Below are 13,599 nucleotides of genomic sequence, written 5' to 3'. Positions count from 1 at the left end.
TGGGTTAGTGATTCGGGAACAGTGCTCTCACCAAATAGTTCAATTTACTTAACTTTTACTAGATACCTACTCTACACGAAACCCTGCACCGCTGTGGCAAATAGGTCACAAAGCCCAAGACACAGTCCCTGCCTTCAGAGGGCTGACACTCGGCAGCCGGGGCTCTCCCGCACAGAACTCTAATTCAAACCCTAATACGTCAACTATTATAGGAAACCAGTTTAGAAAAAGGGCCCTCCCAAGAAGTAACTGAGAAACCTTGGGGAGTTTTCAGTGCCCGTGAAAGAGGTGACCTAAAAACAACCACAACAGCTGCCCGACCCAGAGGCGAGTGGTCAATCAACAGACCAACGCAGGGTCATCGTTTCCCAAGGATCGGAGACTCAGTGGTTTTCGGGGGGAAATGGAGCCAAGCCCGAGTGGCCTGAGCCTCTGATTCTCACGACGAGGGAGCGTCGCTTCCCAGGGACCGAGGCCCTCGTACCGCCACGGCCGCGCGAACGGGAGGAAGAGCCCCAGTGACGCGCGGCGCAGGGCCCCGCGACTCGAGATGAACCAGGCGGCCGGGCCGCGAGGGCCCGCGGGGAGCCGGCTACACAGGCTCTCGGGCCCGCGCTAAACCAGTCCGCCGCGCGCTGGGCCCCCGTCATCAGTTCCTAGGTTCCCCTGGACGCGAACGGCCGGGCGCACTGAGCCCTCAGCCAGGCCCAGTCTCGGAAGCAGAATTAGGGAGCCACCGCCGCAAATCCCGTCGACTGGACAAACCCACCTGCAGTACCTCCAGCCCCACTTCCCCAGGCGGAGTCCTTTGTCCATGGCACCGCCCCCGCCACTTCCGCCGTGGGCCCGGAAGTCCCTCCCCGACGCCGGAAATCCAGCGGTCCTGCTTCCTCAGAGTCTTCCCCCGCCCCGACGCCGAGGCGAAGACTTGCTTCCGGCCTCTGGTGGGCGCCGGCGCGGCTCCCCGCGCGTCCCGGAGCGGGGTCCCGGGAGCGCGGCCAGCCCGGACGCCGGCGCCGGCGGCTCCGGCCGCGGACGCGCCAGGAGAGCGCCGCTACGGGCGCGAGGCCCGTGCGCGGCCATGAACGGGACGGCCAACCCGCTGCTGGACCGCGAGGAGCACTGCCTGCGGCTCGGGGAGAGCTTCGAGAAGCGGCCGCGGGCCTCCTTCCACACCATCCGCTGTGAGTCCACGGCCCCGCTGCCGTCTCCGGCCGACCTCGGCTCCCCCAAGGTCCAGGGGGCCCCGCCAGCGTCAGCTCCCTCCTCCCACCCCATATCCGCCGGGACGTCTCGTCTTTTCCTTTTGTTTTTCTCATCTCACTCCTCCTAGACCTGACCCTTCGTCCCTCCCTACTGTTCCTGTGCCTCGTGGTCCCACATGCTTCTCCCGAAGATCAGCCGCCCCTTTCTCTGTTCATGCCCCGCCATGCCCTCCCGCGCGCCGAACTCCCCTTTTTCTTCCCGCGAGGCTGTGACCCCGTCATCAGACTCCAGTCCTTCTCCCTAGCCGCCCCCTCTACTTCCCCACCGGGGTCTCCACGCTCCAAGGACTCCTCAGTTTTCTCCGGAGTTTCTTCCACTCTCCCTCCTATTCCATTCTCCCCTTCCCTGTTCTCATCACTTTTCTTAACTCGTCCGTTTTGGTTCTGTCCTCCCTCACCCCCGCTTCATCCCCTGCGCAGCCCGGGAATCTGCATCCTCCCTGCGCCTCATCAATCTTCCTCCTCCACCTCTCCGTGCCAACTTTTTGTGTGACTTTGATGTCTCTTGAGGTCACCTCCCCCCGACTCTTCCTGGGGACCAAGTTCCTCGTGGGTGAAGAAAAAAATTAGAGTTTGTGAGCCAGGAGGAAGTTGAAACTGGATCTCTGTTTGGAAGCAGAAGAGAGCAGGCATAAGGAATGTGGGAACAGTCCTTATGCTGGACTTCCTTTTTCTGCATGATGAAGGACTCTGTTAAGGGAGGGCTTCCACTTTGTGCCCCGGGTAAAGACTTGGCCTTTGGAGCATCCCTCTGTGATTCCCAGGCTCCTGGTTTCCCAACCTGGTAGCCTTCGTGCTGGTTAAGACTTGTTTTTGTCTAAGGGGCTCCCAGATGTGACTCAACGCATTGGAAGAGGGCGTGTTAGATAATGAAGGTCTATGTTTGTGTGGTCACTTGGCCAGGCCATTACTGTGCTTCCTACTGACAGCAGATCAGCCCTTTCAGAGGGAGGACATTGGCAACGTGATATGGGCGTCATTTCCCGAGCGGTTTACTAGGCTAGTGTTTTAGTAGCGTGGAGGGCAGTGTGGGATTTCAGTGAGACCCTTCAGAGAAGCACTTGGCCTGCAGTTTGAGGCAGGTGTGTGTTACAGTGGTGTAAGACAGCTGTTTGTGTTGTGCTTTAGCAGTTTAGAAATGTGGGCAGGATTCATCTTTGGAAATAGAGTTCAGGCACCTGCTCCGAACATCTGCGGGAGTATCTTGGTTAAAGCTGTGGAAGTTGAGTGTGGCATATCCTAACTCTGAGAGTTCCTGTGGGAAATGAAATCAGCTTACAGGATGCCACGGCTTTTTATATTTCACTGTGGATTTTACAATCATGGGATTTTTTAAAATGTGCCCTGTTGCTTTTGATCCTTATAATAACCTTAATAAAACACCTCATTATGAATAATAAGGTGTTAATGTTCATCTGTCACTTGGGGGAAGGGAATATCTTCGCTTAATAAAATGGGGTATAAATTCTAGCTTTTTTTTTCCCCTTCAAAATAACTCAGTGGGGATGGGAGGAAAAGTAGGTGAGGGTATAGATGAAACAAGATTGTCCCGGAGCTGGTAGTTACTGAGGCTGGGTGATGGTACACAGGGCTCATTGTGTTATTCTCTCTGCTTTGGCATGTGAGAAGTTTTCCACAGTGAAGTAGCTTTTTAAAAAAGCCTGAGTGGTTTGTATTTTCTGTCTATCTGAGTTATAAAAAATTTCAGTTCTTTAGTGAGAATGCTCTGGAAGCCTTCATTGTAGGTAATCTGGTGGGTAAATGCTTTTTTCTTATTGCCCTTTAGATGACTTTAAGCCAGCATCTATAGACACTTCCTGTGAAGGAGAGCTACAGGTTGGCAAAGGAGATGAAGTCACAATTACGCTGCCACATATCCCTGTGAGTTTTACTCCATTGTTTTAATGTGGGATCACTGTGAAGCCTTGTATCCTATGTTGTTGTGATTTGATTTTCTCTTGTTTAAAACGTTCTAGATTTCCAAAGTGCCAGTATAAGGAAAAAGAATTTTGGGGGGGGTTGGGGTGGGTGGGATAGAATTCATGCTTCCCAGGTACTTGAGTAAAAATAATTCTTTGCCATTTTCCCCCAATCAACTGTAGAGAGGAAAGTCTTGGGCGCCCTGCGGATACAAAGGCTGTAACAGCTTAAGAGCGTGGGAAGGCAGGGGCGACATGGTTCATGTATCTGGCAAGGGGTGATGTGCAGGCTGGTAGTTTCAGGCGGAACCAGAGGTTCAGAGTATTTAGCTCAAGTAAGGATGAGGAATCCTTGTAGAGAGACTGTTTTGAAGCCTTGCCCGAGGCAGCAGTCTGATCACAAAACCCAAAGGAACAGACAAGATACTCTTAATGAACAGGTGTCATCGCATGCCCTGGCCCTGTCCTGGAACATTGGAAGTTCTTGGTAACCAGGGATAGAATGAAAAGGTCTGGACAGGGAGCCCTGGGAAGCTTGGTGCTGAGGAAGAATTACTGTCTGCCGGTTCCACCTGCCACCTCATTACTTGTTGCCTTTGACAAGTTACATCATCTCCCTTTGGACCTTAGTTTCGCAGATGTGAAAGGAAGGGATTAGATAAATGGTCCCTATGGTCCCTTACAAGTCTAAATTTTTACTGTATGAATAAAACGTCAAGGAGCCAAGCAGTTTTGATTCCATACAGGGGATTAAATGCTATATTTGTCTAATATTAATTGAGCACCTCCTGGTGGGCTGGCTCATTACTAGGCACTGAGAATACAGTCTTGAACAAAACAGCACATTTCTTGCCTTTATGGAGTTTAAATATAAGAAAACATAGCGTTTATTTTTAGGAAATCCTGGAAGGCTTCCCTGAGGAAGTGACTTCTGAGCAGATTTGAAGGTTGGATAATTGAAAGGGAGGGAGGGGTTGGCATGTTGCAAGCAGAAGCCTTGTTAAATCCCTGCACGAAGGGGCTCGAGGGTCTGACAGGAGGCCAGCAGAGTCCTGGGGTGCGGTTGAAGGGCCAGGTCGTGAGGGAAGGCCTTGGGCAGATGAATGGTGTGATGTGCTTACTTAAAACTAATCAGAATTAGGGGCTGCCATGGGGAGTGCTCTGTGGTGACTTGTCTGAAGGGACATCGCTGGGCTCCCCACTTACAAGGGGATACAGAGATCACTCAGCGGCTCTGCTTCTCACGGTGACAAGTCATGGTTCGTTGACTTTTCTTAGTTCACACTTCACCATTATTTGTACCATTTGCCCCATCGCCAGAAGAACGTACAGTAATTTTAAAGTTGTGTATCACCTTTCTTGATTACTTAGAGCCAGTCGCACAGTCACGGGTTCTTGCTGTATTATTTCCTCTTTATTTTCGCTTGGGAAACCAGAAAGAGTTCAACTGCAGATCAGTTCATTCCGGTCCTTTTTGAGTAGCTCTGATAAAAGATCTGATGAGGTCGAGTCCCCGGTAGACTCAGTGTCAATGTTCACGACTGCGGTGTTCAGTCTGACCGTCTCAGTTATCCTTCTGTGGCATGCAGGGGTCCACGCCACCCATGACTGTGTTCAAGGGGAACAAGAGGCCATACCAGAAGGACTGTGTGCTCATCATTAACCACGACACCGGGGAGTATGTGCTGGAGAAACTCAGCAGCAGCATCCAGGTCAAGAAGACGAGGTACGGGAGTAGCAGGTGCAGGCACGTGGGGTGTGTCTGTGGCTTGGAGTCTTGTGCCAGCGATGGCGTAAGGATGCAAGCATCTGGGTCCTGCCTGTCCTGTCCAGTCCCAACGGCTCCACCCGTGTCTTCTCAGACAAGTCAACAAAACATCTCTTCCTCAAAGGCAACAAAAAGAAATGATGCTTTTAAGACCTGAAACATGGAAGCCATCGAGGAAAGGGGGATACTTCGCAATTAAATCAGTTTTATTGATCTCATGATTGTTGATATAGTAGCACCTAAGGGATAAAATTTAAATGTACAGATTTGTAATTATGAAAGAATAATTGAATAATATATATAGTTTATTAGAGTGCAAACATTTTTTACCAGATTATGTTCAAGATCATTATAATACCAAAATGAAGCTTTGTCTATTTTTTTTGAATAGTGAGCTCTCTTTAATATTGAATTCAACAGGCGTTACACGTCTAACGTGAAGCCAATTAAATTTTATCTTACAATCAAAATTCATTCTATAAATGGAAGTAACCCAGTGGTTCTGTTGTTATATGGTGATACAGCAGTTACTGTAATAGAGTAATTAAGTTTTAAAGAGAGTGTTAGATCCTGAGGTTCTTCTGTTCATGCGTCCTCTAGCCTCTTTTCTTTACTTGTTCCCCGAAAGTAAAAGCAGCTACCATTCATCGAGGGGTGACCACACGCCAGGCTCTGTGCTAGATGTTTTATGTGCATTGTCTAATCTTTACAAATGACTTTGGGAAAGGCGGTGTTGTTAGCCTTTAAAGTGCGCGCACACACACACACACACACACACACACACACAGATGAAGTCTGAGGGTTGGTGAGACTGGGGCTGGTCCGGGGCTGCATTCCGCAGAGCCCCCTCCTCTCCTGCCACAGTGCCTTTGTGCTGATCACCTCCGTGAACCAGGTGCCGCTGTTAGGCCTCCAACAGCTGACGATTGTAGGTGCTTCTCTTACTCCAGTGTCATCCTGGAACTCGCAGTTCTTTTTATCACTTAGGTGTTTGATAAAGGACAGACTTGCAGGACCTCCGTGGTCAGAATCTGCACTTTAACGAGATCCCCAGGTGACGTGTGCGCACACCAAATTTTGAAGAGTGCTGAGCCAGTCCATTTACAGAAGAAATTGTTAACGAATAGGATTTTCTTGGTTTGGGGTGGAATGCTCTACTTATCTGCCCGCAAGAGCTGGCACGTGGCAAAATCAGCAAGCAGTAAAGAAATAATGGAGAAAATTGCATAGGGACCAGTATTTCAAGAGCTAGTTTTATTTACTAACTCGTGCACTTGTGATTATAACTTTGCAGTGTGCACAGGTCAGGTGGTTCTATTTTCTGGTAGTAAGATGGGTCCTCATGATCACATTATATCCTTCCCGTGTATCTTGTCTGCCGCTTGTGATAAAACGTCAGCCCCCTGCAGGCAGCGAGTCTGTTTCACTCCTCTGTGCAGTAGAATCAGTTCATGTGATACAATCACACGCATCCGTATTTGAGGCTGTGTCAAGAGCCCAGGTTCTGCGGAGACTCCCAGGTGCTTGGTCCCCTGGGCGAACTTGAGAACCACGATTTCTGCCCCACCAGTGTGATGTCTGCGTCTCGTTTCAGAGCTGAGGGGAGCAGTAAAATCCAGGCTCGGATGGAGCAGCAGCCCCCTCGGCCCCCACCGCCATCACAGCCGCCACCACCTCCACCGCCCGTGCCGTTCAGAGCTCCAACCAAGCCTCCAACTGGACCCAAAACATCTCCCCTGAAGGACAACCCCTCACCGGAACCTCAGCTGGACGACATCAAAAGAGGTAGAGGGTGTTTTCTGGAGCTGTGACAGCAACTTGGAGGACAGCGTTGTCTTTGTGGAGGGGACAAGGCCGCTGTCTGGGGTGGCCCTGATGTTCTCTGCCATCATAACAGCTTCCGCAGGGCTCCCGTGCATATGTGATGGGCTCGGGGCGCCTACCACTTACCTGACTTGACGGGGCCGTCGGGAATAGTGGCTGGCGCTGTGCTGTCTTTGCAGCTTTCTGCTGAGAAGCCCGCATTTTCAGCAAGCCTCTCTGCCATCTCAGGGTCATGCGATGCACCTGATGGCTTTGGAAGAAGAAAAGTCCAAGACGTTGGGGTGAAAACCAAGTGTGCCAAATATTAGTATAGTGTGTAGGTCAGAGGGACATGTCAGCTGCTTGTACTAACACACGGTGTGTAAACATGGACGCACCACGAGGGCCAGTGGCCGTGGACTCTGGCCTAGGGAGACCTGGAGGTCGGGTCAGACTGTCTCCAGTGTAAACCTGAGATAGAGCAGCTGACCTTGGCTCTCTCCCCTCTACAGTGGGCGGTGTTGTTGTCCATACTCTTAAGAAGTTATGAAGGTAACTGTGGTGTTTCCTATTTGTGAAGTTTGATGAAGCAAAGTTAAATCCATCACAGTAGTAAACAGGGAGAGATCAAAAGTTGCCGTTGGGAAGCTTGCCTCTTCCACCTTGTGGAAATGCTGTCTTTCAGCAAACAAGATCACTCTGCGTGGTGCACAGTTGTTAAGCCTCTTGATTTTTTTTCCCTCACGGATGTTAAAATGCTTTGTGAGAGTTTTCACTTTGGTCGGACAGGAATTGGACCACGCGGGATTAGTTGTTGCCAGGTACGCTTTGAGGAACCAGAGTCGTATAAGGCCACATGGTGTTTGGACAGGAAAGTCTGCCATCTCTCAATTCTGTCCTATGCCATGTCCTTCATGAACTCACAGACAGTGAGATGGTTCCATAAAACGTGTTCCTTCCCTGCTCTGTGATTATCAGAAGTGCAGTGCCTGGAGGCGTGGCTGTCAGTCTAGTGTGTGAAGGGGGTGGAGGAGCCATGTGGTCCCACAGTCTCTCCTGGGCCCCCACGGCTCCTCCTGCAGCTGGAAAGGACCCCAAGGGCTGTCTGCTCTGGCCCTTCCTCTCCCTGGAGCTCCTTGAAGATTCACTGGCTAGAGTGGGTTGGAGCAGGCCCTTGGGCCTTCCAGATCCGGGTCACATCATCCTCAGAACAGTGCTCCTCTCTGCTCTTTTCTGGGGTTTAATCCCATGATTCACTATTTTCTTTTTTTAGGAGATGAAAGCTGAAAGAGACTTAATTCATTTCTTAGAAAAGTCATTGTCCTAAACAGTTTGCTTTTTGGTGGTTTTGGGCGAATCGAACGTCTCCCTCGTCTGTGCGGAGACAGGTTAGGCGTTTCTGTTGGTGAGAGCTGGTTCGGGTCACGTCGTCTTGGCTCTGCCGGGCTCCTGTCCCGCGGGCTGGGTGCCAACGTGTCCTGTCGTCCCCGCAGAGCTGCGGGCCGAGGTGGACATCATCGAGCAGATGAGCAGCAGCAGCGGGAGCAGCTCCTCCGACTCTGAGAGCTCGTCGGGCAGCGACGACGAGAGCTCCAGCAGCGGCGGCGAGGACAACAGCCCTGCGTCCCCCCTGCTGCCGCCGCCCCACCAGCCGCCCTTCGGCAGCCGGCCGGCCGTGGCCAACGGGACCAGCCGGCCTCAGGGAAGCACGCAGCTCATGAGCACCCTCCGTGAGTGCGCTGTCCCTCACCTTGTTGGCAGGTGGGGGGACTCGGGCCGGGCTGAAGGCAGCTAAGGCACAAGGAGGGGTCCTGACAGACGGTCTGGAGCAGAAAGGAGCAGTCACCAGACAGTAAAGGAGGGACACGCAAAACTGAACACCCGTACTCACTCCCTGCTTTTCCCCATTGGCACAAATTAGGCCCTGTGGATTCTGGAAAGTGCCAAAACGTGACCAGCCGGGCTCTTTGTTTTTGCATATACCCAGCTTGAGGGGCGCTGCCTGCCCCCCTCTGTCGCCCATCTCCAGGTCTCTTTACACACGAGAGCCCTGTGTCAGACCGCAGGGCCCACGGCCCACAGAGTTGGGAGCCTGTGCCGTGCGGATGTATTTGAAGGCCTGCTAGGCTTTGGTGGGAGGAGAGGAAGGGACACTGTGGTGTCCCGTGGCTTTCGGTGCAGTTGGCAGTGCAGCAGGGCGGAGGGGAGGCGGGGAGGTGCGGGCTCTGCGCTGTTCTCCCTCCAGGCCCTGTGATGTTCTCTCACTGGGTGTGGCTTCTGTGGGAAGGTCGGGGGCAGTGGCGGGCAAGTTGGCCTGGTTGACCTGCCTCCTGTGGAGCAAAGATAGTTCTCAGCGTCGACACCGTGGACGTGTGAATGTGCTAGTGGGGGCCTGGCCCATGCACCATGGGATGGTGAAGAGCGTCCCTGGCGTCTCCCCTGGATGCTGGCGCACTCCCTGCTGCTCCCCCAACTGTGTCAGCCCTCAGTGTCTCAGGACACGGCCACATGTCCCCGGGGGCAAAACCCCTGCCGGTGGAGGACCACCGTGCTGGGCCCTGCTCTGCTACCTGAGTGAGTTCGGCACTGTCATGATGTCAGTTGGGGTGGTGTCTGCCCACCACTCGGGCCAGGTTCTGGCTGTCAGGGTGTGTGGGATGCTCTTCTCGGTTGGCCCGGTGGGTAAGTTTCACACTGGGAGCTTGGTATCCCTGATGGGAAACTACCAGACTGTGTGTAGTTTTTATCTATCAGTATTTGCCATATTGGAAATTAAAACTGAGAAATACTTAAAACATTCAGTGATTCATTTAAAAGGACAATAGTGAACTATCATATGTTAACAAAAATAATATTTTTATGAAAAGTAAAATTTTCAAATCAAAAAGGTGTTTAGTGAGAGAGGTAACATTGCTTTAAAATTTTGCAAGTCTCGGAGAGGAGGGTATAGCTCAAGTGGTAGAGCACATGCTTAGCATGCACGAGGCCCTGGGTTCAATCCCCAATGCCTCCATCACAAAACTAAACAAATAAACCTAATTACCTCCCCCCAGCAAAAAAAAAAAAAATCCTAAAATTTTGCAAATCTCTTCAACATCTGCCTTGGTAGAAAGCTGTATTCTTACATATGCTTCTGCGTTCAGTCTGTTGCCATAGATTATTTAGGTTGAAGTGTATGAAGAAAATCTGGCCTCACACAGATAGATATGTAGTCAGAAAAAGGAGGGCCGCAGATTGAATCCTTCTGGAAGGATCTCAGGGACCCCAGGGTCCTCAGAACAAACTGAGAAGAGGTGGCCCGGAGATCAGTCACCCAGAAATACCAAGGTTCACTTTTGTTCTTTTCCAAGTGGTATCAACTGGGGTCCTGAGATTAATATTTCAATCTAATCTAAGCTAATCTATCTGATATGATAACATTAGATTGAAATACTCACATTCTTTACCCCTAAACCCGAAATTCTGCACACTGAACAGAAGTTGGAGACTTCACAGAGCTCGTTAGTTGAGACCTGAGGTGGGCAGTGAGGAGAGCGCGCTCTACGGGAGCCCAGCTCGGTGTCGTTTTAGTTGTAAAGCAGCGTATGTGAACAGTTCTAGACACTGAGTGAATTATTCATAAATTTTTTTTGCTATTTATTTACGCATACAAAAACTGGCCAGCCTCTCTTCCTCCCCTGTTCTGTCCCAGTGAGCGGTGTTGCTGTGCTTTGCAGACACCAGAATTAGCAGTTCTTTAAAAATGGCGACTGCACCCGTTTTGTCACTGAGCCACCTCGGTTTTCCTTGCTCACTAAGTTGAAGTGGCCTGCTTTTCCATCCAGCAAAGAATGGCAGGGAAGCCGTTTTCAAGTTGTGTGCTCTGGTTTGACTCTGTTTTCTCTTCACAGGAAACGACTTGCAGCTGAGTGAGTCTGGCAGTGACAGTGAAGACTAGAGCCGGGTCTTTCCGAGCCAGCTGTCCAGGGCACCTGCCGCCGTGAGCACGGGCGCTTCGGCGCGAGCCGCTGCCAAGGGGAGGATGCGGTGGGTCGGGGACTGTGGGAGGAGGGAGGCTCTCGGGCCTCGGATATCCATGTCTTTAACTTAGTGGTGATGGGTGATTTTCTCGTGTAATTTTTGAACAATTTCACGTTTCAGAGTTTCAGTAGATCTGTAGAAGAACTAACAGAATCTTTTCTTATTTGGTTAACACCGTTAATGAAGAACAGACAGGCGTGCCCTGGTCTAGGTGCTCAAAGGCGTCTCTTCACCTGGCCAGTGATTTCAGTTTTAACCCTCAGCAGCCGCCAGCTTGGCCAGATGTTTTGCACCAGTGAAAGAAAAGGCAGTCTCAGGGCGGGAGAGGGGGCCCTCCCCCTGCAGCACAGAAGTGTGTCTAAGCCACTTTAACTTTTGCCCTGAAGTGGTAAGGAAGCCGTCTGACCACCCCCAAGCCAGCCTGGGGTCCCTGCAGCACTGTCGGTCAGCCCCTTGTCTGCAAGCGAGGGGAAGCATACGGCTGGTTCACGGCCAGTCTGGCCCCCATCTGGGCCTTGCCCACTGCTCCCTGCCCTGAGTCTCACTTGCTAGAACAGAGAGTCTTATACTTGGGAATCAGAGTTGTGTGCTGGAACTTGCATTGGCTTCCAGAAGGCAGAATTGTTGGCTACTTATAGCTCCATTTGAGATCCAAACAGCCCCTAAATACACAAGGCGGGGGGAGCAGATTAAAGCAGTGGCCGCCATGCTGAGGCCTGGCGTTCCACACGGACCATACTGGTGTCCTTCCAAGGGGTGGTGGTGGGAGGGGAAGGAACCTTTCTGAGCACAGGACCCAGCGGCCGGTTTCCACACCAGGGTTTGGATAGGCGTTGTTAGCGGGGAACAAGCAGCAGTGTGTGGTGAGGTGTTTCTGTTCGTGCTTCTGAAGCACTGTGTGTGCCTGGCTCCCAGACCGCGCCTGGCAAAAAGTCACAGGTTGCCTCTGGAGTTGCAGTTTCCAGGCGAATCCGCTGCTGCAGGAAACCGGCCACTAGTCACATTCTGTGTTCAGTGGACGTGTGCTAAACCGGCCCGCCGTTCCCGGGGAGTAGCCCGTTCCGGCATTTGAGTGAACATGTTCTGAGAAACTCCGTCTTCTTTGGCTCAGTGGGCATCGGGAACATTAAGAGCAATTCTCCTCCCTGGGGATGGCCTTTCCCTTCCCAGCCTCAGAGGGGAGCGGTCTGGACCCAGAAAGGCAGAGGGACAGGCTGGTGCCCCGAGGTGGGGTCTGAGCCCGGACAAGGCTTCAGCGGGCTTCATGGTGGGGAGAGCTGACTTAGAGTGAACAGATACTTGGTTTTTAATTCCTCAGTAGCGGCAGCTCAGGGAAGGTCAGGTCCTGGTTGGGAGACTTGTTGCCGGACATGGGGGTGGTTTCCCTGCCCTCTGCGTGCTCAGGCTGGGGCAGGTTCCAGGAACTTGAACTAAAAATAGTCTACCTAAGCCTCCCTCTTTTAGTTTTGCCCGAAGTCCTGATTTATATGGACAGACTGTGGTTTGGGGCACGTCGGGTCAAGGTGTTTATTTCATAGGAAGTGCTCATAGGTGGCCGTGGGCTGGGTGAGCCGGGTGCGCTGAGCTGGGACCGTCCCCCCGTCACCCCTGGCGCAGCCCTGCTGGTGTATCATCTGTGATCACAGCTCCAGGCTTGTTCTCTGCTCAGGCCTTCAGGGTTCCCTCTCCTCTCTCTCCAGCTTTACCTGACAGAGTGAGGAATCTTTTCTCTTTGGAAACCCAGAATTTGGCCCCACAGACTGCTTCTCACGAGAGCCCTCCCGCCAGCTGAGCTGGACTTGCTCTCTCTGGGTCTGTGCCTTCTCAGCCCCACACCGCCACCCCGGCCCCTCTCCCAGGGCTCTGTGGCTGCCCCGTTCCTGGGCTCTTCCTCTGGGTTTCAGCCAACTGGAGTGCCATCTGCACACACAGCCCTTCCTCTCACTTGGGCTCTGGTTGGCAGGAACGCCTTCTAAGCAGGAGCCGCCATTCTCCCCTCCTTCCCTGGAGTGTACACGGGACACTCGGTGCTCACAGCCTGCAGGGAGGGGCAGGGGAGCAGCCTGCGGAGCGCAGGGGCACGCGGAGGGCCAACATTCCCAGCACTTGGAGACAGCCGAAAACTACCCGTGCTGATTTCCACGGGTTTGAAGTCTCAAGCTAAATAGTTTAAATTGCCTTTTCTTTGTTCTGTGTGACATCTGCCATGTCGTGGGCCACTCAGCAACTCCCAAGTATCTCAGGAGCCATGGCAACCTGCCGCAGTCAAGACGCAGTCTGGGGAAACTTAAACAGACTAGAGCTTTGTCCGGGTGCCAGTCATCAACCATTTACCATTTTATTTCTGCAGCAGAATCATTTTTCCTATGTGTGATATTAATAGGGATGTGCTTCAGTGGCGGGAAAACTTGAAAATTCCAAAATCCTTACTTCTCTATCTGAAAGGCTGGTTAAGTGGGGGGATTTGTTATATAATTTGGAAAGGGTAAGCGTCTGTTCTGTGGATATCTGTCAGGTACGGCCAAGTTGAATGTTTCCATTTGGCGAGGAAGGTGGGATTCCCGAAACTCAGGCCTTAGCCTGAGTAGGTGGACAAGACCAAGTGAAGTGTCATGGAATGTGTCTTGTTCCAGCTCTTACCACTTCCATCTTGGGTTCATGTCTCATTCGTTAATCGTTATTAATATCTTGTTCCTGAAAGTTTATTTTGCTTAATTATGAAGTAGATGTGCATGTTTTTATTTATGTAAAGTATTTGCTGTGTAAAGTTTTTTTGGTTTCAAAGATCACTATACTTAAGTAAACAGTGAAGGTCAGCCCTGCA

General features: G+C 51.7%; 2 protein-coding genes across 4 annotated transcripts in view; one reads left to right on the top strand and one right to left on the bottom strand.

Annotated features, from left to right (window-relative positions):
• METTL6 (methyltransferase 6, tRNA N3-cytidine) overlaps window positions 1–887 on the bottom strand; it is a 22,235-nt gene extending 21,348 nt beyond the window's left edge. For 2 of the 3 annotated variants that reach the window (XM_045524870.2, XM_010966052.3), the window contains exon 1: window positions 770–887. The gene's annotated coding sequence lies outside the window, so the exon portion shown is untranslated. The remainder of the gene's footprint in view (window positions 1–769) is intronic. The other variant, XM_074372146.1, reaches the window with a different exon arrangement.
• Window positions 805–13,599, top strand: EAF1 (ELL associated factor 1). The gene is made up of 6 exons (XM_010966059.3): window positions 805–1,184; window positions 3,052–3,146; window positions 4,774–4,910; window positions 6,547–6,737; window positions 8,249–8,485; window positions 10,646–13,599. The coding sequence occupies exons 1-6, from the start codon at window positions 815–817 to the stop codon at window positions 10,690–10,692; spliced, it is 1,077 nt and encodes a 358-aa protein (XP_010964361.2). The 5' UTR covers window positions 805–814; the 3' UTR covers window positions 10,693–13,599.

Source organism: Camelus bactrianus, chromosome 1 (genome assembly GCF_048773025.1).
Source record: "Camelus bactrianus isolate YW-2024 breed Bactrian camel chromosome 1, ASM4877302v1, whole genome shotgun sequence".
Classification (NCBI taxonomy): domain Eukaryota; kingdom Metazoa; phylum Chordata; class Mammalia; order Artiodactyla; family Camelidae; genus Camelus; species Camelus bactrianus.
Note: the sequence above shows the minus strand (reverse complement) of the source record. Positions and strands in the feature narration are given on the sequence as shown.

Bases quoted from the DNA above. Each gene is read 5' to 3' on its own strand.
- EAF1 (XM_010966059.3), top strand. From the start codon at position 815: ATGGCACCGCCCCCGCCACTTCCGCCGTGGGCCCGGAAGTCCCTCCCC. The intron at 1,185-3,051 runs GTGAGTCCACGG...ATTGCCCTTTAG, and splicing joins CTCCTTCCACACCATCCGCT to ATGACTTTAAGCCAGCATCT. The intron at 3,147-4,773 runs GTGAGTTTTACT...TGTGGCATGCAG, and splicing joins TTACGCTGCCACATATCCCT to GGGTCCACGCCACCCATGAC.